This window comes from Dasypus novemcinctus, chromosome 12, assembly GCF_030445035.2.
Source record: "Dasypus novemcinctus isolate mDasNov1 chromosome 12, mDasNov1.1.hap2, whole genome shotgun sequence".
Taxonomy (NCBI): domain Eukaryota; kingdom Metazoa; phylum Chordata; class Mammalia; order Cingulata; family Dasypodidae; genus Dasypus; species Dasypus novemcinctus.
In genome coordinates, this window is record NC_080684.1 from 88,383,882 (window position 1) to 88,409,126 (window position 25,245).

General features: G+C 38.4%; 2 protein-coding genes across 6 annotated transcripts in view; one reads left to right on the top strand and one right to left on the bottom strand.

Annotated features, from left to right (window-relative positions):
- The first annotated feature begins 1,048 nt into the window (after nucleotides 1–1,048).
- Nucleotides 1,049–23,477, top strand: TDG (thymine DNA glycosylase). 4 transcript variants are annotated; one of them, XM_071219033.1, is made up of 11 exons: nucleotides 1,100–1,346; nucleotides 5,550–5,689; nucleotides 12,308–12,450; nucleotides 15,206–15,447; nucleotides 16,243–16,312; nucleotides 17,651–17,786; nucleotides 17,987–18,069; nucleotides 18,145–18,239; nucleotides 20,358–20,529; nucleotides 20,970–21,095; nucleotides 21,483–23,477. In XM_071219033.1, the coding sequence occupies exons 3-11, from the start codon at nucleotides 12,357–12,359 to the stop codon at nucleotides 21,626–21,628; spliced, it is 1,164 nt and encodes a 387-aa protein (XP_071075134.1). In that variant the 5' UTR covers nucleotides 1,100–1,346; nucleotides 5,550–5,689; nucleotides 12,308–12,356; the 3' UTR covers nucleotides 21,629–23,477. The 4 variants fall into 4 exon arrangements, with proteins under 4 accessions (XP_004446852.1, XP_004446853.1, XP_071075134.1 ...); XM_071219034.1 differs by having other exon boundaries at nucleotides 1,139–1,346; nucleotides 21,486–23,477; XM_004446795.5 differs by lacking the exon at nucleotides 5,550–5,689 and having other exon boundaries at nucleotides 1,049–1,346.
- GLT8D2 (glycosyltransferase 8 domain containing 2) overlaps nucleotides 23,475–25,245 on the bottom strand; it is a 59,815-nt gene continuing 58,044 nt past the window's right edge. The window contains exon 10 of one of the 2 annotated variants that reach the window (XM_058308645.2): nucleotides 23,475–24,202. In XM_058308645.2, the coding sequence (XP_058164628.1) occupies nucleotides 24,030–24,202 (173 nt within the window). In that variant the 3' untranslated portion in view covers nucleotides 23,475–24,029. The remainder of the gene's footprint in view (nucleotides 24,203–25,245) is intronic. The other variant, XM_058308648.2, reaches the window with a different exon arrangement.

The following is a 25,245-nucleotide window of genomic DNA, read 5'->3' on the forward strand; positions in this document are numbered from 1 at the left end:
CGGACAGCTGACACAAGATGACGCAACAAAAAGAAACAGATTCCCCGGTTGCTGACAACAGAAGCAGACAAAGAAGATGATGTAGCAAATAGACATAGAGAACAGACAACCAGGGCGAGGGGGAGATAAATAAATAAATCTTAAAAAAAAAAAAAAAAAAGAGGAGGCATGGAGCACAGAGCCACAGCCATCTATCTCCCAGCCAACATGTTGCATAAGTGAGAAATAAACCCTTGTAAATCACTATTATTTTGGAGTTATCGGTTACCACAAAAATAAACTAGGGAAAGCTAATATAGCAGCTATCTTTTTTTAACCTTGTAAACTAGGGAGACAGAAAAACCTGTCTCCATTAAGATTCATTTAATGAAGACCTCGTAGAAAAACCAGTGACAGAAATTGAGAACTAACAAAACAAAAACCAGCTGCAAGAGCCATTGAGAAAGAAATCAGGCTAGTTTGGAAGGCTATTAAGAAGGCAGTACTGGAATGGAATCTACCACGGATTTCAAACTTCATAATATCCACGGAAGAGAATTTTAACACTCTGCAGAGTTTTACATTTTACAAAGCAGTTTTACAGATTACGAAACTAAGGCGGAAGATGATACAGTGTGGCAGCCGATGCGGCACAGTGGTTAGGCGCCAGCTTCCAGCATACCAGGTCCCAGGTTCCATCTCCGGCCCCAGTAAAAAATAAATAAATAAGACACAGATGATAGAGTGGCAAAGCCTTGATTCCAAGGTGTTCCTAGTCCAAATTCTTTCTCCTGCATCACATTACCTGATAACTAATTTAAAACATTGTTTTTAACAGGAATATAATCTTGGGTTGAAAAGACTAGACATTCAGGGCCTCAGTAATCCTGATGTGTAGGACACAGCGTCCACAGAAATCACTCATCGGACCTTTCCAACGAACCACGCGCGTACAATCCAAGAGTCACCGCAGAAAAACGCCTACGTCGATAGGCCGCTCCCCCTCCCACTTTTTTCGTCTTCCACCCTTCCCGAAAGCCCAAGCGGCGGAAGCAACGAGGAAGGCGCCAACGTCATTGGGCTATCCAGCATTACGGAACGCCCACAGGGCGTGGGATTTGGCTCTGCGCAGAGGAAGCGCGGCGCGCAAGTTGGGGGGGGGGAGGGTAGTGGTCTTCTTTGAGGGAGGGGGAAGTAGGAGCTTAGGGGAGGAGCTTGAGCACCAGCTACGGTGTCAGTTCTTCCAGCAGTCGGGCCCAAGTCTCTGGTTATTGTCGTACGGCCGCAGCACGCTGTCGTAGTACAGAGACCAATCACTCATTTACCACGCAGCGGCAGCAGGAAATGGAAGCGGAGAACGCGGGCAGGTAAGGCCGGGGCGGAGCACCACCCCTCCCCCCAGCGCCCCTCGCGGCGGGGTCAGCCTGCGCACGCGCGCGCGAGCACACCCAGGGGTCTTTAAACGCGGCGACCCTAACACAAAGGCCGGGTTCGCGCGTGCGCCCCCCCCCCGTCTCGTCGCCTGAGTCAGCGAGGGTCGGAGGTGGCTCTTCCTGTCCCGGATCCTTCCCCGCTATCCCCCTATTCCGATATTTAGTTGGCTTTAGAAATGCGTTAGTAATCTACCAAAGGTTTCCACGTAATTTTTTTTTTTTTAGTTGCTCTTCTTGGCTACAGTTACCCCCACTTTCCATTACCGTGTAGTGAGTTAACTCTAAGGAAAGATGGAGTAGGAACGACATATCGGCCTCCGAGTCTGCCCTCCATGAGTATTTTAAATTTAGTAAATTTTCTGTGGCGTACACCCGGAAGGTTTACTGAAAGGACTGTCAGGAGTCGCAGGGTAGGTAATATTGCAGTGCTGGAGTTCTTGAATTCTGGGCTATGTATACCACTCCCAAGAAGTCAATTTAAAAATGTCTTGAGTTTTCCAGTGGTCTTGGGAGCGATCGTAATCTTTTAAGATTTCCTCTAGGGAGTCTTGGATTCATGAAGAGAAAGTTTTGCACAAGTAGAGATTTAGAGATTTGGACTCCTGGCAGAAACTAAAGGAGAAAACAAGTAATTAGACATTGTGACAGGGTCTTTAAAAAGAAAAATAATTGAAGACTTAGGTGGGATAAAATACTATTAGACCTAATGAAAAATTATTCTGAGTTTCAGTAGCTCATGGGCCTTGGATATATGCAAGGCAGTTAACTTCTCTGGGCTTATTGGTTTCTGTAGGTTGTCATCTCTGGGGTCCTGTTCTGACCTGCTGCGAATCGTTGTTCTCAAGGGACATGCTTATGTAAATAACCAAAATAAGTTCTTAGAGTTTAGGAAAAGAGATCGAGGTACATAAAATGTGGAACAGCCTGACTTTGTAGATCAAATCCTGGAAGAATATAGTCCACTTCTTTACTAGAACTTTACAAATGAGAGCATTCATCGGAATTTGTAGAAATCTCTCTCACCTTTGTGATCTTCGGAGAAAAATTGAAACTTGGGCAAAGCCTATCATCAAATTAATTACACGTTATAGAGCTTTATTTAGTATCTTACAGCAAATTCATAGGACTCTGGTACACTGTTTAGCTCGAAGCTGTGACTTGATTATTTTGTCTTAAACTTATCTGTAGGACTATAGAACATTTTTAAAATTTTTATTTGCAAAACTTTCACTTCAGGATATATGTGGAATGCTGTGTTTTGGTTTTGGGTTTTTTTTTCCCACTTTTAAAAATACATATTTTTAATTTATTTTTAAAAGATACATAGGTCACACAAAATGTTACATTAAGGGCATGTTATGTTTATACTCTAAAATGGAGTTCCAAAATGACTCGGGCTCCAGGTAAACCCTAGAGAGTGGTTCCCTGTCACCCTTAAGCTTGTGCTAATCAAGGAATGAAATGCTGGGTAGAATGCATTTACTTTTTATTTGGGAAGATTAGTTGCAGCAACTTTAAAGAAAAATATTCCATTGATATCGACTTTTTTTTTTTAATATTTAATTTTATTCATTGCTCTCCCCTTTGCCACTACTCACAAACCCCCCACCCCCGTAGTCTGCTCTGTGTCCATTCACTGTGAGTTCCGTGTCGGTTCGCATTTTTTGTCAGGCGGCACTGGGATTCTGTGTCTCTTTTTGTTGAGCCGTCTTGCTGCATCAGCTCTCCATGTATGCAGCGCCACTCCTGGGTGAGCTGCACTTTTCCCCCGGGGTGGCTCTCCTTGCAGACGCACTCCTTTTGCACGTGGGGCTCCCCTATGCGGGGGGCACCGCTGTATGACATGGCAGTCCTTATTCGTGGCAGCACTGCGTGTGGTCCAGCTCACCACTCGGGCCAGGAGGCCCTGGGTTCGAACCCTGGATCTCTCATATGGTAGACAGACGCTCTATCATTGAGCCACATCAGCTTCCCAATATAGACTCTTAAGAAGGGGTAATAGTTCGAGTCACAAAAAACACAGTCTAATAAACACAGGAAAAAAGGAGAAATTATATAAGGACCAATTGTTCCCATTGAGCTCAAGAACAAAAAAGACATTTACCAAAAATGGGAAATAAGATGCTGTGGTAGTTTTAGACTGTATATATGCCAAGAAAATCATGTACTTGAAACTGGTCCCTTCCTATGTGTGTAAACCTATTGTAAGTGGCATCCTTTGAATAGATTATTTCAGTAGGGCGTGACTCAGGTGGATTTTAATCCACTTACTAGAGTCCTTGATGAGATGAATATGGAGAGAGAGAAACCACCAGAGTCTACAAGAGAGGATCGCAGAAATCAGAGATGAGAACAGGCAGAATCCGGGAGAGAGAAAACCAGAGGAACAGAGAGGAAGCTGGAGGAAGCCAGAATCTGAAAGCTGCAAGAGCCAGGAAAAACGAGACAGCAGAGGCTGCCGTTGTGCCCTGCCATATGATAAGAGTCCAAGATCACCTGCAGTCAGTCTTCTGGGACAGAACTTCATCTGATGCCTTGATTTGGATATATTTCTCAGCCTCAGAACGATTAGCTGATAAGTTAATAAATCCCAATTGTAAAAGCCAACCCACGTCTGGTATATTGCCTCGGAAGCCTTTAACAAACTAAGAGAGATGCCAAGTCAATAGTGAGTGTAGGAGTGGCATAGACCACTAAGAATACACATGGGAAAGATTAACCCTCAAATGAGACTAGGTTTTCTAGAATTGCTAAAAGAGACCAAGAAGGACATTTTTAGTTAGGTTTAGACAGGAAAGATTTGGATTTTCTGCCCAACCCAATGGTGTGGTGTTAGATGACAGGCAGAAAACGTAAATATTCCATTTTGATTTTTTTTTTTTAAAGATTTATTTTATTTATTTCTCTCCCATTCCCCCTCCTCTCCCCCGTCTGCTCTCTCTGTCCATTCGCTGAGTGTTCTTCTGTGTCTGCTTGTATTCTTGTCACTGGCACTGGAAACTGCATCTCTTTTTTGTTGCATCATCACCTCTCTGTGTGTGTGGTGCCACTCCTGGGCAGGCTACACTTTTTTCACACGGGGTGGCTCTCCTTACAGGGTGCACTCATTGAGTGTGGGACTCCCCTACACAGGGGACACCCCTGCGTGGCACGGCACTCCTTGTGCGCATCAGCACTGCACATGGGCCAGCTCATCACATGCGTCAGGAGGTCCTGGGTGTGAACCCCAGACCTCCCATGTGGCAGGCGGATGCTCCATCAGTTGAACCGAAGCCAATTCCCAATTTTGATTTTTTATCTATCTTAAAAATGATTGTCAGACTTGAAATAGCAGAATGAATTGATGAGAGCTTTTAGCTGCTCTCATGAAATCCTGTATCTTTGTTTATACAGATTATATCAGTCTTTGAAGATTTCTGTGCAATAAGTATGGGACCTACAGCCTGGAAATAAACAGATGGGTCCCTGTTTCCTCAAAAGCTAAAGTCTTTGTTCTAATTTATTGATATTGTTCTTAAACAAACTGCTTGAATTTTTATATATCAATAATTATTGAGCATTTTTAAAAGGAACTGGTGACTACTAGGCTGCATTATAAGTTCAGAAAAAGCAAGAACTTCCAGAGTAGGTTCATTCCCTACTGGATAATGATACTAGATATTATCTTACTAGACTAGATAGCATCAGAGTAATGCTGAGAGAAGGTACCTAAAATGTTATCTCATAGTATCTTTATTTATTATTAGTTATTGTTATAGCAAGTTTACTATATACCAGGCACTGCTTTGATTGTCTTATGTGTGTTAACTAATTTAATCTTCATACCAATGAGGTAGATGCTGTTCTCATTTTTCAGATGTGAAAGCTGGGGGGCATATGGAGGTTAAGGAACTTTCCCACATAGCTGGTAGGTGGCAGAGCGGAAATTTACATACAGGCAGTCTGGTTCCAAAGTTTGCCTCCCCAGCTAGCAGTCGGGTCTTCCATTTTCTTTGCAGGCGAGATGAATATGAACTGATGGAAATCAGTTAGGTGAAATCAAAACTAGTTTATTACTGAAAGAGTCATGGGTAGTCTGAGGAGAGGTCCATCTTGTGTGCCATTTGGCTCGATACCCAACTCTGTTTTGTTCAACAGTTTAACAACTTCAAGGTGTTAATGGCATGCTGCAATTTGTGAATAACCCAACTCCGGAAGGGATTTATGGAACTCATATATTGAATCAGAATTGAGAAAAATCCTAACTGGCTGGAATGGTGAATCATCTTTTGCACAAGGTGACATAGTCCTTTATTTGGGTGCAAAATTTAATGATACAGGTATGGAATGAGGGAGATGTGATGTAAAGGCAGTTTTCATTGATGGGAGTATGAATCAGCAGTATATTGTGGGTTCCAGTAAAGCTAATATAGTAGATTCTGGAATATGGTCCCCAGAATGAGGAAGTTGATAGCACTGCTGAACGTCAGGCTGTTAAGGCTCTATCTGGGGCATTTCGTTTGATTTTGAGCAACAAATAATGAGGAAACTTGAAGTCATACTCTGGCTTATTCTAAATCGTTGTGTTCATTTTCTAGTAGACTGCTTGTGCACAATAAATACCTAATACCTACACTACATACACTTCCACTTCATATTGAATGCAGTCTTTTAGTTTATTATGATATTCCATAGAGTTTTATAAATAGCCCCTTCTGGTTGAGCATTTGGATTTTGAAGCATCGGTTATTATTTTGTATGTATTCAGTGTTTAATGTGGTTACGTCAGAGGAGATAAAACATATTTAGAAAACAGCAACTTAAAGATTTAATTTTTTGAAACACAGCAAAATCTGAACTAACTGGACTCCTCAGTCAACTGTGTGTGTGTGTTTCGAGAAAGACTGTCAGAAAATACACAATTCATCATTTTCAGAGTGCTGTAAAAACAATCCTGTGAGCACCGTGGTTCAAGAGCAGGAGGGTGCAGATGGAGGCTTGGAGGTAGGAAAGAGTTAGCAACAGGAAAAGGACAGCGGTAGCACAGAACAGTTGTGGGGACAAACAAATGATGAGGGATAAGAAAATGAACAAGGGGAAATGAAAACATCATGCTTATAAGCTTGATGTTCCAGGAGTTAAATTTAAAAGAAAAAATCCCCACAAAACTCTTTGTGGTCTATTTTGAGTCTCGAAAGATTTAACCTTATTTCCTACAGATTCTCTAAATACATAAAATTACAGAAATCACTGAATCTAAGCCCTCATTTTCCTGTGAGAATATGGAGGCCCACAGAGAGTGAATGAATGAGTTGATTACATGAGCTAGTTAGTGGCAACTCAAATCGGGGCTGGTCTTCTTACTCCCAGTTTGGTCTCTTCCACTGCTGTAGTTATCATATAGAGGAAACTAATAATTAGAAACATTGCAGAATTCTGCATTATGCCTTGATAATTGTGTATAAATGTGTAACAGACATATTTAAGAAATTTTTTCACAATAAGTTTGAAACAAATTTATGTTGCTTATTGATTTAACTATTATTAGATAATAGAAAATCACATTATCTAGAACTCTTTAGTTTCCGAGCATTCAGGTTCAAAAAGGTTTTTGCGTATGTTTTCTTCTACAAGTAATTAGAATGTTGTGATCAACCCTTTTTCCCTTTTTGTTCTGGCTGTTAAGAAGCGCAGGCTAATTTTAACATTAAAATAAAGCCTTTTACCTCAGAACCACATGTTCTGTTTTCCATGGCTTTATTTTTCTATTTCTGCCCTAATTTAGCTTATTGTAAACTGCCACAGGTCATTTGTACAAAGATTAAGGAATACAGCAATATTGTAAATTGTTCTGAATTTTTTTTCAAAAATTGATACATATTTCTAATGATGTAAGGCTTCAGATTCTTTTTTTTTTTCCTTATTTTTCTCTTGTTCTTCAGCCAGCTGTGATTTCTGAAATTTTACTTTTCAATTTCTGAACCCCACAATTTCTGAAAATAATTAATGACCTCTAAATGTACTAAGGGAGCCACATTTTGGGAATTTATTTTAAAAGGTTAAGAATTATTTTGTAATGTCAGTGGTGCCTCCCTAATTTATATTTTTTCAGTTCAGATTTTGTGACATGCTCAAAACTGGAACTATATGTGAAACTCAGTGGTAGCAAGAAACATGGTAGAGAAGGATAGATTGTCTTCCTGACATTGTGACAGACAGGAATAGCCTCATGCATCTTAATAGCCACTTACTTATTGCTACTATATCTTTAATTTTATATACTCAAGCTTAAAGGGACTATTTACATCTCTGGAAATGGCCACAGCCACAGTCAGACATTGCAGTTGGTTTTTACTAGAATTTCCAGTGGACAACCACTCAACATTTCTTGATTTTACCCAGCCATAACCAGCTGTCATTCCAGTACACTGGACGATCAGTATTTTAACAACTTATTGAAGAGTTCCTCTGTATTAGTCAGCCAAAGGGGTGCTGATATGAAGTACCAGAAATCTGTTGGCATTTATAAAGGGCATTTATTTGGGGTAAAAGCTTACAGTTACAAGGCCCTAAAGAGTTAAACTCAAAATTGCTTTCTCACCAAAAATGGTTACCCATCTCTGTGAGGGTTCAGCCTCTGTCTTAGCTACAGGCTGGCATAGGGCTCATCTGTCAGCTTCTTCTTCCTCTTGAGGCTCCGTGGGCCCAGCTTCTTCCCAATTTCAGTTACAGGCTATCCGGCCAATGGCTCATCTCTCTTCCTGGGGCTGCAAGACCAAAGTTCTCCTCTGCTGTGTCTGTGGAGCTTTCTCCCTGTGTATCTTATTCTGAGTCTTCTTGAGTGAGTGCCCTTCTATATTAGCCTACAAGGGGGTGGGGACTTAATCTGAGTTATATCCTACTGACATGGTTGAATCAAAGCCCTAATCTTAACATAATTTAATCAAAGACATCTCAGATGAGTCTAATACAATCAAAAGGTATCACACCCAGAGGAATAGACAAGTTTACAAGCATAATCCTTATCTATTTTAGGATTCATACATAATTTCAAACTGCCACAGCTGCTGTTGTAGTTTGCTAAAATCTGCTAGGAACAATATACCAGAAATAGGTTGGCTTTTATAATGGGAATTTATTAAGTTAATAGCCTACAGTGCTGAGGCTGTGAAAATGTCCATATCAAGGCATCATATGGTCTCACCAAGGATTGGCTGCTGGTGATCCTGGACTCCTGCCATGTGGTGAGACAAAGTGGCAGCATCTGCCAGCTTGGGTCTCTGCCTTCTGCTCCAGGCCCACTTTCTTTCAAGCTGTGCTGTGGGCAGTCAAGCATGTAGCAGGGCATAATGCCAGTCTGCTTGTCTGCTTGTTTCTCCCCTTTCTTCTGGGTCTTGTTGCTAGTTCTGCTTTGGGCTACTTTGTGGCCTTTTTCTCTCTGGGGTCTCTCTCTAAGCTCCTGGCTTCCAAATTTTCTCCGTTTCTAGGGCTTTTTCTCTGTTTGAGGCTTTTTATTCCTCCATTTATAAAGGATTCCAGTAAGAGGATTAGGACCCACACTTGGTCCCACAGTCAAATCAGAGGCCCTTAACTGAAGCGATCTAATCAAACCATCCCTTAACTGATTCTAACCAAATGGTCCCACATACAATAGGTTTACATGTACAGGAGTGGATTAGCTTAAGAACATAATTTTCTGGGGTCCACAAAAGACTCAAACTGGTTTAGCTACCAATAGTATCAAGGAGAAGTTTGGAAAAAGAAATTTGTTTCATACCAGACACCATTCTATGGACATCACTTGTCATTTTTGCATTTTAATTTCTAGCCCTTCTCTACCTATTTTTCCTTATATGGTGCCTTTTTTTTTTTTAAAGATTTATTTATTTTATTTATTTAATTCCCCTCCCCTCCCCAGGTTGTCTGTTTTCTGTGTCTTTTTGCTGCATCTTGTTTCTTTGTCCACTTCTGTTGTTGTCAGCGGCACGGGAAGTGTGGGCGGCGCCATTCCTCGGCAGGCTGCACTTTCTTTCGCCCTGGGCGGCTCCCCCTACGGGTGCACTCCTTGCGTGTGGGGCTCCCTTATGCAGGGGACACCCCTGTGTGGCACGGCACTCCCTGCGTGCATCAGCACTGCGCATGGGCCAGCTCCACACGGGTCAGCTCCCATGTGGTAGACGGATGCCCTAACCACTGGGCCAAAGTCCTTTTCCCCTTGTATGCTGCCTTAAAGTACTATTTTGTATTCTCTTCTATTTTAAAATATATATTTTAAACATTTTCTGTTCTTTCACATAATAAAATTAAGTTGATTATGAATTATTAATTAAATTAAAATAAATTTATTTTTAGTAGATGCATAGTATTTTCTCATGTAAATGTACTGTAATTTACTAGATCATTTTATCGTCTTTGTTTTTTTTTACCCAATTTGAGAACTGTATATTTAAGGAAATAAGGCTCTTAAGGCATAGTTTAATACCATTTTCACTAATTCTTTAAAAAATCATGCAGAAGGGAAGTAGAAGTGGCTGAACTGATGAGAGTATCCACCTTCTATATGGAGGGTCCAGGGTTCGATACCCAGGGCCTCCTGACCCATGAGGTGAGCTGGCCCACGCCACAGTGTTGCCATGCACAAGGAGTGTGCCCCGCAAGGAGAGCCACCCTGAGTGAAAAAAGCGCAGCCTCCCCAGGAGTGGCGCCGCACACATAGAGAGCTGACGCAGCAAAATGACGCAACAAAAAAGAGATGCAGTTTCCCAGTGCTGCCTGACACTGCAAGCAGTTGCAGAAGAACGCACAGCGAATGGACACAGAGAGCAGACAACGGGGGGTTGGAGAGAAGTAAATAAAATAAATCTTAAAAAAAAGATCATGCAGAAAATAGTTTCCACATACTTGCCCCCAATATTAACATCTTCACTAATTCATAACCTTTTCTTTGCCAGATTTACCTTAATGATGCCTTGAAGTCAGAACGCCTCTCTGGTGGTTTGTCACTGGGCCTGGGCCCTTGTTTATCTGAGCATCCAGCAATCTAGTTTAGCCACCCACGTTTAGACTGTTAACCCTGTGCCTGCCTAGGCAATTTAAGCTTATTTGGGAGCTGGTCTGCCCCTTCTTTTTTTTTTTTTTTAACAATTTTATTGAGATATGATTTACCTCCCATAAAGTTCACCTAGCAAGAGCTCCACCACATCTGCTTCTCTCTTCTTTATATTTAATGGCATCATTTGGCATTATCTATAATTTGAGTTTCATAAAATATATGTTTATTTCCCTAACTTTGTGCTGATGGCAGGAGCTTGAGAAAGTGGTTTAAGGTAATCAGAAATATTTTTTTGAAATTGTTACACTTACACTGAAGGCCTGTGTTATTCAAATGGAACAAAATACTTTGAACAAAGCTTAAATCATGTTTAGAAGAGAGGTATAGAATGATTTCACAGATTCAACAGATATTTAGGAAATATACATCTATTCCTGATTTAGTGGCAAAAATAAAAAACAGACAGCTGCTAATGAAGCAAATAGGCAAACTGAAAGAGAACTTTAAGTTAGATTGGGGAGAAAGGAATCTTTGTGACAAATAATTAAATATCAAAGATAGGGATGCAGTTTCTATTTGTGGATGTTTTAACCTTCTAGACTAGCAGGACTTTCAAGTCTCTTTATTAAAAAATTACCATGACCTCATTTCAGAGAAAGTCCAGGATGACTTGACATAACTTGTAAATTTTATTGATGACACATCTTGTCGTTAAACTGTGTGGGAGTTAGTTAAATATTTGGTTAGTAGGCACTCGGTATAGGTTGAGTGAATTTGTAAATACAAGTGTGCCATAGGTAACTTAGCATCCCCCAACTCATACTGTCTGTTCCTTAAATTAAACTTCAGACTAGATTCAGCTGGCAAATGCCTGACATTCAGTAAATCTTAAAAGTCAGTAAAACTGTAACTGTCTGACCTTTCCCTCCTTGCTAGCATCTGCTGCTTTGGTCTAATAAAAGCTTTCTGTGGAAGTCACACAAACCCTTATGTGCCTTGATGTACATCTTTAAACTATGTACCTTTAATCTTTTTTTTTTTTTTAAGATTTATTTTATTTCTCTCCCCTTCCTCCCTCCCCCCCCCCAGTTGTCTGTTCTCTGTGTCCATTTGCTGCGCGTTCTTATTTGTCCGCTTCTGTTGTTGTCACCGGCGGGAATCTGTGTTTCTTTTTGTTGCATCATCTTGCTGCATCAGTTCTCCGTGTGTGGGGCGCCAGTCCTGGGCAGGCTGAACTTTGTTTCACGCTGGGAGGCTCTCCTTACGGGGCGCACTCCTTGTGCGTGGGGCTCCCCTATGCGGGGGACATCCCTGCGTGGGATGGCACTCCTTGCATGCATCAGCACTGTGCATGGGCCAGCTCCACACAGGTCAAGGAGGCCCGGGGTTTGAACCGCGGACCTCCCATGTGGTAGACGGATGCCCTAACCACTGGACCAAATCTGCTTCCCATATGTACCTTTAATCTTGAGCAGCCATTATAAAAAGACCAAGTTCTCGGTAGGGGCAGACAGTAAAGCTCGGAAAATGCTTTCTTTCCTCTTGCCACCCAGGACAAGGACCCCACAAAGCACCCTAAATAAATGCTCATTACTCACCAAGCTGGATTTGTCCAAGTCATTCTTTAGTCTGATGTATCCCTCCCAATTCAGCGGGAAGGTGTTGTTTTACACAGCTCCTTGCCATATTCAGGACAACAGGAATAGATCTTCTTTGCTGTCTTCTCCCCAATTATCTACTTTAAATAAATACTCCAATCCGGTTCAAAATACTTGTATCCCGAAGGTTATTAACAGCTGATGGTTTAAGCTTATATTAGATACACTTTATGGTTATTATATATTATACTGCATTGTTCTTTCAGCTATTCTCTTCAGCAAGCTCAAGCTTTTTATACGTTTCCATTTCAACAAATGATGCCTGAAGTTTCTAATATGGAAATCATGGAAGAACAACAAATGCCAGCAGAAGTTCCAGTCCCACCTCCTGCTCAGGAACCTGTACAAGGTAGTTTCCATTATGAGAAAATTAGCTATTGGATTAGTCAACTTATTTAACAAAAGGTTTCAAAGATGTTTAAAAGAAAAAAAAAAAACAACAATCCATTTGTGAGACAAACTTACATCTGGCTGTCTCTCACTAGCTATTTGGTCTTGGGAAAGTTACTCAACATCTCCAAACGTAATTTTCTTCATGCCACTGGGTCCATACCATCATTATTTCTTACCTGAATTATTGCAGTAGCCTCTTAACTCTTCCCCCTCCTTTTACACGGCCCTCAGCCTATTCTCCACACAGCAGCTGGACTGCCCTGTTACTGTGTAAGTCAAATCATGTCACTCCACAACCCCTTAGTAGCCTTCCATGACACCAAGAGAAAAGACAGAGCCCATACCACAACGTAAAAACCCTATACCCCTGATCCTCTGCCCTTTCTCTGATCTCATCTTCTGCCTCTTGCTTCCTGGCTTGTTCTGTTCAGCCACACTGGCCATGTCACTGTTCCTTAAACAAGTCAAATACCCTCTTACTTTAGGGCTCTTGCACTGGCTATCACCTCTCCCAGAAACACTCTTCTCTCTGATGTCTGTGTGGCCCTCAAGCCCTTAGCTCCTTCTAGCCTTTTCTTAAATAATGCCATCTCATGAGGCCTAACTTGACCATCTCGTTTAATATTGCAACAGCTCCCCCACTCCTGCCTCCCACACTCTTAAAATTCCTTTTTAAGAGTATTTTTTTCCAGCATTTGTCACATATTAACATGCTATACAATTTACCTCTTGATTGTGTTTCAGTTTTTCCCAGTTGGTTGTCTTTTCCAACATTGGAGTATAAGTAAGCTTCAACACAGCCTAGCTCATTGCATAGCATAGAGTGGGTTTTAAGTCATGAATGAATAAATGATTGTATAACACATCACAGAATTAGTTAAATAAAAGAATTCATCTAGAGGCTCAGGCTCATAGTAGGCACTTAAGTATTCATTTACTTATCCTATGAATTGAACATGGAAAATTAACTTACTTTTTTAAAAGTTGGATATTGTTTTCTCCTGGAAACAATGTTTAACATGTAACCTGGGAAGCGGACTTAGCCCAATGGATAGGGCGTCCCTGGGCCTCCTTGACCCGTGTGGAGCTGGCCCATGCGCAGTGCTGATGCGCACGGGGAGGGCCGTGCCACGCAGGGTTGTCCCCCGTGTAGGGGAGCCCCACGTGCAAGGAGTGTGCCCCGTAAGGAGAGCCGCCCAGCGCGTAGGAGGGTGCAGTCTGCCCAGGAATGGCGCTGCACACATGGAGAGCTGACACGACAAGATGATGCAACAAAGGAAGAAACACAGATTCCCTGTGCCGCTGATAAAGATAGAAGTGGTCACAGAAGAACACACAGCGAATGGACACAGAGAGCAGACAACTGGGGGGGGGGGGGTGAGGAGAGAGAAATAAATTTAAAAAAATAAAATAATAAAGGATTTGGAATTTCCTTTAAGAACAATTTGAAGGAAAAAAAAACATGTAACCTGTAAAGTCCTTGAAATAAAGAACACTTAATCCACAAAACCTAAGTGTTCCTTTATTTAACAAGCACTTTTTTAGTACTTAGTATGTGCCAGGCACTGTGATAGGTTCTAGGGTATGAAAGAATATTGATCCTGCCCTCGAATATCTCATAATAGCATTGAGGAAGATTATAAATAAACACGTTTCACCTTAGCATGTGCGGTGGCAAAGAGGGGCAGTATAAATGCTGCAAGAGCTCATGGGGATGAGCTAACTTGGATGAGGGCTCTGAGGCAGCTTCCTAGAAAGATCAGTAACCTTGGAGCTCTGAAACACAAGGGCCGAGGAGAGTTTATCCCTGCGAAGAACAGGCCTGGGCAAGATTGTGGACCATGGGAGCAGCATGTGCCAAGGCACAGACGTGAAGAAATGTGGCACAGTTGGGGGAAAAAAGTTCATGATTGGAGTTTGAGGTGTAAGCAGGAAATGGTGAGAGATGAGGCTGGACAGGGGGCATTTTAGGCTTGTATTTTATCTAAAGAATTTATGTTGTATTTTGAGGGTGGTAGGGAGCCATTAAAAGAATATAAGCAGAGTGATGACTTAAATAAATTGGCATTTTAAAAAGATCAGTCTGGAAATTCAGCGGATAGACTGGGTTGTAGAGGGCAAAGCAGAACTTAGAGGGAAGGTGTAGATTAGAGACACTGAATAATCTGGATAAGAAATGAAAAGGACCTGAATTATGGCAGATGAAACAGAAGGACAGAGTTAAGAAATATTCTAACCATTGCCTGGGCGTGGTTAATGTAGTTCATGTGAGGGCGAGGCAAGGGAGAAAGTCTGGAAATGACTCAGTTTTCTAGATAGGCATTTGGTTGAAGGAGGTGCCATTCACTAAGACAGAAGAGCAGATTTTGAGGGTTGGAGATACAAGGTTTACACCAATGTAGCAGTATTTGTATGAGGACTGTGCTGAAAATTTCAGTCTGTGATTCCAGGAACATATCTAACTCCATTGCAATCTAAAATTATCATGGACATTTCTTCCCAAGAGTGAGTAAAAGGGACAGGGGAGAGTGAAGGATGGGGCACATGAACCCATTCTGGGGTGATGGGGACAGTATTGCAGAAGAGAAAATACTAGGAACTAGAAGAGCATATGTTTGGGGAGAGGGGTAAAAAGGTTATCAGTAGGTTGATTTTCTAGGAAAGCTGCCTTAAGTTTCTAAGTTAAGATTTCCTGAATCTTTGTATCTTAGAAGTTCCAAAAAGAAGGAAAAGAAAACCTAGGACAACAGAACCAAAAAAAACAGCGGAACCCAAAAGCCCTGCTGAGCCAAAAAAATCTGGCAAGTCCACAAAGTCAAAAGAAAAACAAGAAAAAATTACAGATACATTTAAAGTGAAAAGAAAAGTAGACCGTTTTAATGGTGTTTCAGAAGCTGAACTTCTGACCAAGACGCTCCCTGATATTTTGACCTTCAATTTGGACATTGTGATTGTAAGTATTATTTTCCTCATTTGATTTTAGAAATAGCATTGTTAGATTAATTTTATTTAACAGTTATCCTTGCAAATAGCATTTTGCTAAAAAAGAACCGTTTCTAAAAACCCTTTTTTTTTGGTGATAAATTGTGTTACCTTCAGGAGGTTGTGTTATATGGGCTACTTAGAAGACGGGCTCTATAGTCGAGCTGTCTAGCTTCAAATCCTGCCAGTTGTTAAGACCTTGGGGTAGCCCAGGTCTACACACGTAAAACTGGGGTGATGATAGTACCTCCCTCAGAGGGTTGCAAAGGTTAAATGAAATCATCCACGGGAGTCACTTAGTGTGTAACACTTGTGCGTACTCAGTACACCAGTATTCATTATGAACTTCGATTTTTGTCAGTGACTCTCAGAAACTTCAGCATGTGAACAACTGTATAGGTTATGCAGAATAAGTTACTTGTTGGGAGTCGAGAACCAGACCTGTGGCTGGACATGGGCTCATATTGATTGCTCCAGACCTCTCCCTTTCCAAACCGAAGGCAGCCCATTAGCATGAGGAGCCCGGGAGCCATGAGGTAGCCAGACTGGTTTTTCTAAACAAGAGCAAGACTTTTAATGTAAAAGAATCTATTCCCTCAAAATAGAATATTTTGTTCTGATCAAGGGTAGGTAATTAAACAATATTGTGTATCATGGTAGATTAAATTTGCATTTTTAATAAATTCAATTTTGTTCATTCCTCTGCTATAAAAACACTAAAGCTGTAAAACTTAAGGCTGAAACGTATAAATATTTTGCTTTGTAGATTGGCATAAACCCAGGGCTGATGGCTGCTTACAAAGGGCATCATTACCCTGGACCTGGAAACCATTTCTGTAAGGGGTTACTTTTTTTCATTACTTTATTTTAAACTAAATTTTTTTTTTTAAACAAATTTGTGTTTTCAAAGAGAGCCTATATGTTTGTAAATATACATACATGTTTTTTTAAATTATCCACAGATACAGTAAGAGTAGTGCTTCGTAGCATTTCAGACAGAACAACTGCCCTTTCCAGATTTCTGCAGATTTTTTTTTTACTTAGAAGAGATAGGAAATGCTGATTGTTGGCAATCAAGTTGTAATAGTTATGAGATGGCTGCAATTACAGACATTCTCTTCTAACACATTTTATCTAGCAAAAAATAATATTAAAAACCTCATGGTATTAGAGTGACCTTTAAAGCCAAGTAAACTACTATAGTATTGTTCTATATGGAAGTCATCTTACATAACAGAGCCTAAAAGAGCAAGGCATGTAGTAGGCCCTCTGGGAAACAAAACAACACTAAAAACACTAGTTGATTAGTGAAGAGTACAATTAAAAACATTTAGGACAACTAATAGTAATGGGTTTTTGTAACTAATAGCTCATTGTCTCCATTATCAAAAAAAGTTTCTAGGGAAGTTTAAACTTTTCATTTTTCCCATCTGTCAAGGTGTTTGAGAGTTCTGTGTTGGTTTATGTTCATCTCTGAGATGTTCAGGAGACAGCTGGTGGTACCACCAATTTTAGAAAGGAGAATTAATAGTTGTGGAGTTTCCTATACTCTTTGAATTCTTAAGCGCTTGTGAAAATCTCTGTTCTCTTAGTAAACAGGAGATAATAGGGAGCAGATGTGGCTCAAGCGATTGAGTGGCTGCTTCCCACATGGGAGGTCCCGGGTTCTTTCCCCAGTGCCTCCTAAAAACAAACAGCAAGCAAACAAATAGAAAAAACCAACTGAGAGGAGCTGATGTGGTTCATGGTTTAGTGCTGGCTTCCACATTTGAGGTTCGGGTTTAGTCCCCCTCCTGATACCTCCAAAAATAAATAAATAACAGTATCTCACAAGAAAGTTGAGATGATTAAATGAGATAATTCATGTCAGGGGCTTAGCATAGTACTGGCACACAGTAATTGCTCAATGTAATTTTTTTTTATTAACATTTTTTTTTAATTAAAGTTAATAGATCACATAGAATGTTACATTAAAAAGACATAAGAGTTCCCGTATAACCCACTCCCCACCCCCCTCAGTGTAGTATTTAGTGTATATTGTCAGTTTAAAATAAAGCAGAATTCTGTTTTGTTTTGTTTTATAAATAGAAATAGACTGCCACACATCAGTTCACTGGGGAGAACACATTTGATCTTCCACAGAAATACACTAAACTCTCCTCTCTTTTTCACAGGGAAATGTCTGTTTATGTCAGGGCTGAGTGAGGTCCAGCTGAATCATATGGATGATCATACTTTACCAGGGAAGTATGGTATTGGATTTACCAACATGGTGGAAAGGACAACCCCAGGCAGTAAGGATCTTTCCAGGTAAACACGTAACATTTATTTTTAAAGGTTGGAACTTTGACCACAGTGGTACTTCCTTACTCTAGGAGCTTTCCTTTGTATCTAGTTCAAGTGAGCTCAACAAATGTGTGGTTTGGTCTTTTATTGAAAGCTGCCTGAATTTAGCATATAATGAATATTGCCCATTTTTATACTTTGACTGCTTTTAAATTTAATTTTAGTAAAGAATTTCGTGAAGGAGGACGTATTCTGGTGCAGAAATTACAGAAATATCAGCCACGAATAGCGGTGTTTAATGGAAAATGTAAGATTTACTTTTAAATTTTATATTTTTTCTTTGCTGACATTATGGGTAATGTAAATTTGTATTTCATTTTAGGTATTTATGAAATTTTTAGTAAAGAAGTTTTTGGAGTAAAGGTTAAGAACTTAGAATTTGGGCTTCAACCCCATAAGATTCCAGACACAGAAACTGTAAGTCGTTAAACTTACATGCATAAATCAGCTAAATAGAATTTTTTCTAATTTCCTATTTTTCTTTATCCTATCCTATATAATTTATGCTAATAAAAAACATTGTATTTTGTTTAGTGCTATATATGTTCCTATTAACTTGCACTAATATTTGCAAATTAATGCAGATTCTACTAGAGTTTTATTAGATAAAAAACCATGTCAGCTATGTCTTGATGGTATGTTATTTGGCTAAAAAATTGAGTGAAGCTGACTCATACTACATTCAGAGCATATATAATGGCATGTACTTGTCAAATTTCAAGTGTTTTAGCCCTTTCTCAGTTGTGAAACAAACAATATAGATGTGATCCCGATTAGTAAAACTGCTAGTTGCCCCCTGTTGATGTATCTTAGCCCAGCTTCATTTTAGAGCCATATAAACAGGATTGCCCAGTTGCAGGCAGACATCCAGCCAACCTGACTGGCATTTGGTACTATTTTTTATAAATAAAGGCAACTTGAAATAACACAGCAGTCTTCAAACTGTCATTTTATGCAGCGCTTCTGTAAACATATAGTTCAAATTTTTCTTCCTGAAGTATAGTTTCAGTTTTGTTTTAAAATATTTAAAAACAGTACACATACATAGACCTTTGTGTTGTGTACAACAGTTGAAATGACAAAATGCTACTGAGAAGAAAAAAATACAAACCACTACTGTGCTGCTGGGTGTCTGTGGAGACCCTCAGATAAAATTTCTGCCACCTACACACATGTGAATGTCTCCTTTTAAAATTTCTTCTGTTTTCAGCTTCTTATAAATATGTGATTAATAAGGTAAGGTAGGTTATAGCCTTGGTCTTTCTTTGAAGGGAGGCCTACCCTTCCCTGCTTGGGTAAAATTGTACAAGTGAGTTTACTACTTAGTGTACTGAGTTGTCCGCTAAGTATCAGACAAAGTTAACATACAACCCTTAGGTATGTGTAATCACAATGCCATCAGTTGACTTGAATCACGTTGTGATAGTTTTTATTTATCTTTTTAAAATTTATTCCTTATTATGGAATATGAATAGTTACATGTTTTTAGTGATTCAGGTGTGAAACAAAAAAACACAAAAATCCTACTTTTTCAGGTTTCTTTGTCACTGTAATTGAAGAATATCTTGAGATTAGAAAATGTGCTGTAACAAAAGCTGGTACCCTTTGCACCTACATGTCTGTAAACCAGGATTTTCTTAACACTACCTAACCAAAACAAAATAATATATTTTTTTCTATAATGTGTGATATTAAAATTGCAGCTAACATCCATAATCCAGTAGCTTCATTTTCATAAACTATATGTTGGTGGAGAAGTGAATGGATACAAACTCTGTAAAGGGCAGTTTATCACTGTCAATCAAAATGGTAAATACCAATGTCTTTCTCCCCAGCCTTTCCATTTCTGGGCATTTATCCAACAAATATACTTACACATACTTGAAATTAAATTTGTACAAGATTATTCACAGCAGCTTATAATGGCAAAAGATTGTGAAACAGTCTGAATGTCCACAGTTGGAATCTGGTTAAATGAACTATAAAAATACTATACAGCTATAAATAAGGAAGTTCTTTATATTCTGATGTAGAATTATCTCTGAGATAAACTTCCTAAAGCAAGGTGCAGCCCAGAGCCTAGGGCATGTTACCATTTGTGGTTTTTAAAAGAGGTAAGGGAAAGAATCTGTATCTAGACACATTAGATTGTACTCATGGGACACCTCTGGAATTGGCAACCTTTATTGCCTTTAGGGAAGAGAACTAGATAGCTAGAGCCAGAATTGAAGGGAAGGTTTTTCATTGTATGCCAGTATACCTGTTTTGTGAATTATGAACTGTGTATATGCTATTTAAAAAAAAACAAAAAGACAAACACTGGGAGGAAACAAACTTCATTGTTTCAGTTTATTGACTTTTATTATAAATAAATATTACAATTTTGAACTTAAACACAACTTCTTTTATTGATTTTACCTATACTGAAATGTAGTATCAAGTTATTAACCTAAGTAAAGATAATTTTCTAATCTCAATGAGTAGATTCAAATAAAATTGTAAGAGATCTGTAACTGTCATATTCTGTGATTCTAGCTCTGCTATGTTATGCCATCATCCAGTGCAAGATGTGCTCAGTTTCCTCGTGCCCAGGACAAAGTTCATTACTACATTAAGCTGAAGGACTTAAGGGATCAGTTGAAAGGCATTGAACGAAACACAGACGTTCAGGAGGTGCAATATACATTTGACCTACAGCTTGCCCAAGGTATACTACCATTGTCACTCCTTTGATTCAATTCACATATATTTACATTACAGAAAGTATGTTGTGGATTTCAAAGCAGGAGAAAAGAATTATATTTGTAGCTAAACTGTTCTGATAATAGCTATTAGTCACTGTTGAGATCTCTTTTACCAAGGTCTTCCTTCGACTCTGGGGATTCCTGCAGATGGCAGGGAGCTAAGAAACACTATAGCCTGCCTAAAATTAAATGTAAAGAAAAAACAAAAAATGTTAACTGCAAAGGTTTTCTGTTTTTTTATAACTCATGAGATAAGTTAGTATATATTGCAAAGAGTATAAAAAATTGTAGCAAAAGATGCATCCCAGTTCATATGAGCATTCAAAAAAATCACAATCTCTGAATAAAGGAATTTTAAAAATTTGCATACAAAATCAAAAACATTCTTTCTTCCTCCTCACAGAGGATGCAAAGAAGATGGCGGTTAAGGAAGAAAAATATGATCCGGGTTATGAAGCAGCATATGGTGGTGCTTATGGCGAAAATCCATGCAATAGTGAACCTTGCAGCTTCTCTTCAAATGGACTAAGTATGTTCCTCTCCATATATTTTTCCCTTTCAAAGCCTTGGTTTGATCAGGTTTGGGAGGGAAATATTTTAATATAGAAAGAGCAAATTATTGAAGAATGGTAATGATAATGTAATAATGAAAATTTCATGGCTATTTGATGTTTAATTACCCAAACTTTTACAGGTCATTTTTCGTTTATATCACTCACACTAAGTCATCCTAGTTGCATTTTCCTCCTTGAATAACAAATGAGGGTTTATAAGAACAGAAACTTCTAATTGCATTGTAAAAACTTGCTTAAAACTATTTTAATAATTTTTTCACTAAGACTGTTAAAATCTCCTAATGTGATCATTTGGAACTTTAACATAATTAAACTAATACTCTTCCCCATGCCTCCCCCAGCAGCTGACAGTGCACAGTTAAGTAGAGAATCAACTTTCAGTGACATTCCAAATGGGCAGTGGATGACCCAGCCGTTTACAGACCAGATTCCAGCCTTTAATAATCATTGTGGGACGCCAGAACAGGAAGAAGGAAGCCATGCTTAAGAATGGTGTTCCCCAACTCTGTTCAATTCTGCAGTTTTAATGCAGTTGTCAAGAAGTGGACCTCAGTTCTCTAACTGAAGAGTTTTATTAATATTTTACTCCAGTGATATAATCATAGTACAGAACAGTTGTGTGGTAGAATCAACTGTGTGAACTTGTAATTTCAAAGAAGAATGTAGGGTTTTTTGTATGTGAGTTTTTATATTTGAATTTACCATCATTCCGGTTTTTTTATCAAGTTTTTTCATTTATGAAAAAAATTTTCTTTTGGGAGCCACTTTTAATCTGTAATTTTTAAATGCAACAATCTGAATATTTATAGTTGATTCTTAACTGTGCATAAATCTAGAGTCACTGTTATTCCATTTATGCTTAAGAAGGGCATGAAAATAAGATTTAACTACTGGTAAAGAGGCAAAAGTGTTGGTTTTCATATATGAAATTAACCCTCAGTGGAGTCTCATTTGATAGATTTTAGAGGTGTTTAATGGGTTCCCTGAGTTGTATTCACACTCAAACCTCTTTGTTTTACCAGTAGTGACATTTGTGAGAGGTGCTTGGTAGTAGAAACATAGAGTCTGGCCTTGCTGCAGGAAAGCTAAACCAGTCTTCCTGACAGGGCATTAAACCCTAGCTTTGGCCTCCTCATCCCTGTGTGTTCATCCTCTAGAATTAACAAGATGTTTCTTATTAGGAGGTTAAGCTCCAGAAAATGCAGTGGACCTTTTAAATTTTGTCACTTCGTCCTGTATTTTACTTGAGAAATATAAATTTGGTAGGGAAGAAACTGGATTTCTAGCTCAGTATCTGTCAACATTCTGATTTTATCCTCCTTGACATTATGGATGTGACATGGGAAATAATAAGAAATGAACTTTCAAGCTGAGCAACAAGATATACTGGAGGTGTTTGATGATCTTATTTAAACTGGTGCTCTATGTACATGAAATGTACAAAAAATAAATAATACAGGATTCTTCTTGCTAAGTAAATCTAATTAGCAGATATTTTTAAAAATTATTTCTCTGTGTCATTGGAATTTGTTACTGTGGACTAAGTGAACTTCATAGAAAGGTTAGTTTGAAGTATGTACCTTTGTGATTTTCTAATGCATTTTCCATGGTGCTGTAAGTAGTCCAGAGCTACTAAGTCTGCTGAGTATTAAAGCTGGGTATTCAGAAATTCCCCTCCCATTCACTCTTAATAAGCCTGAATATTCTGATTTCTTACATACCCAGGGAGCATGCTGTTGTTTTCAATATGAAATATTTATGAGATGGTTTTTTTGTTTTTTGTTTTTTTCAGGAAGTTATATGACCTCTTTTTCTCTTTATAATAAGAGAAGCAAGTTCTTATTGTAAAGCTTAAAATGCTTTTTAGCTGTGGCTCTGATGGAATTCTTTTTTCCTTAAGTCTATGTCAAGCTGTGTGAAAGTCACTCGTATTATTTAAATGATGTACTGTACTGCTGTTTACATGGACTTTTTGTGCAGGTGCTTTGAAGTGCCTTGCATCAGGGATTAGGAGCAACTGAATTATTTTTTCATGGAACTATGTAAAGCATGTAACTACGTATTGCTTTGGTATATAACTATTGTAACTTTACAATAAAATTTTTATTTGAGTGGGGAAAATGCCCTATAAATTAGGATAGACTCTCACTTGAGAATGAGGTTGAAGATTTTCCAAGCATACAATAATGGTATTTTTCATTGAACATGGCAGATGAGTAGTGAATGTTGATTTATCCTGGTTACGACAACCTAACACTTTAATTAAATAATATTGGAAAGGTTTTTAAATTCATTTGAAAGATGGTTTTTACAATAAAAAATATTAAGAATAATCATCCTTAAGTTGTATGCTTTTTCTGTGCAAGGCTTATCAGTGTTCTTTTCCCTTTACACTTGAGAACAGTTTACTTTCTGTTACCTTTAACATGTAGAATAATAGATATAGTGAAAATGATAAGAATTTATGAATATTTGATTTTGTCAGACATGTTTTAAATATAATAGTTCTATGGAAGACAAGATCTTCAATCTGTTTTAAAAATACTTGCATGTGGAAATACATTTAGAAATATTTGATTTAGAAATTTTAAAAACTTGTAAATATAATTGTCCTTCAGCATTAAGCAAATGGATTACTGATAGATGGGTTTATTTCTTTCCAACAGTGTATTTTACTCACATAACCTTCATTTCATAAGTACTACTTCTTATGGAAGTAAATCACTACTTGTCTGGTCTGAAGTACAATTTGCACACAGTAGTTTTTTTGTGTTTTCTATTATGGATCACATGTATCAAAGTACTATTCATAAAAAACAATGTTATGTAGGCTACATATGGACAATCCCACACTCTTATACAGTGAATATTTTAAATGTAGAGTTGTATCAGCTATTGTGGTGACTGAGTTTAAATATTCCTGCAGGGTCAGGAACAAACCAACTTTCCCATAAGTCATTGTGAACACTAGGGAAGTCCCAAGGTTTATGTCTTCCATTCCAGTGTAGTAATTTAGCTTCCTGCAGAAAATGCTCCGAATATCTGGCATCTGGATTCCAGCCTTCAGACATATTTAAAGGAAAATAATAGGCATATTAGAGTATAAATTTTATATTTAAAAAATGAGTATAAGTTCATGGTAAAAATAATTAAATCAAAAGGATATATAATGAAAAAATGTCCACCCACCCCAAATCTTCAAAGCAACCACTGTTAAACAGTTTATCATGAATCCTTTTAGGATTGTCTCCCTTATATATCATGTACATAGAAGAAAAAAACAGCATCATACACAGAATTTCTCCTGCTTTTGCCTTTTTAAATTACTATAGTAGGAAACTTTCCTAAGCACATGTGGATTTACTGAATTATTTTAATGATTCTATATAAAGGATATAAGTAATTCCTTCTTAAGGACATTTAAGATGTTTCCTTCATTAGCATAAACAACACTATAGTGAACAGCCTTCTACGTATGACTTGTGCATGCATACAAATATCTGTAGGATAAAATCTTGTAGGTGGAATTGCTAGATTGAAGAGTGTGTGTTTTTAAAATTTTGATAGAAATTGCCATATTGCCTCCAAAGAAGTTGTATTAGTTTACCTTCTCACCAAGAGTTTATAGGAGTTCTTGTTTGTCTACATTTTACCTCAATATAGTAACCATTTCTTTTAAAGAAAATTTGTTTTTACTATATGCAATATGACCAAGATTTACTTTTTTAACAAACAGCTATTTCTTTGAATATTATTCCCGTCATAAGTAATCACTTTAAGAAAGTCTGCCTTTACCCTAATATTTCCATTCCTTAGAATATTTTTGTACTAATGTTTTCTATGATGGTAAATTTTCCTTCCCTGAAAAAGAATTTGATATGTTTTTTAAGCAACTGAAAGTCTATTAAGTAGGCAGTTAGTCAGGGCTTGACATACAACATGTAAAAGACAAAAACTGGCTTTCATGATTCATAAACTAGAATCATGATTCTAATCATGGCTTTCATGATTCATAAACTAGAAAGCAGCTGTAGGAGGAGGAGCAAGGTGTTTCAAGCTATAGTAGCATAATTGGAATAACAATCAACTTCCTAAGAGTCAACA

What these genes read in the sequence shown, in the direction of transcription:
- TDG (XM_004446795.5), top strand. Translation starts at nt 1,324, where the DNA reads ATGGAAGCGGAGAACGCGGGCAG. An exon ending in GAAGCGGAGAACGCGGGCAG is followed by an intron (nt 1,347 to 12,307) that starts GTAAGGCCGGGG and finishes TTGTTCTTTCAG; the next exon opens with CTATTCTCTTCAGCAAGCTC. An exon ending in GGCAGTAAGGATCTTTCCAG is followed by an intron (nt 17,787 to 17,986) that starts GTAAACACGTAA and finishes ATTTAATTTTAG; the next exon opens with TAAAGAATTTCGTGAAGGAG.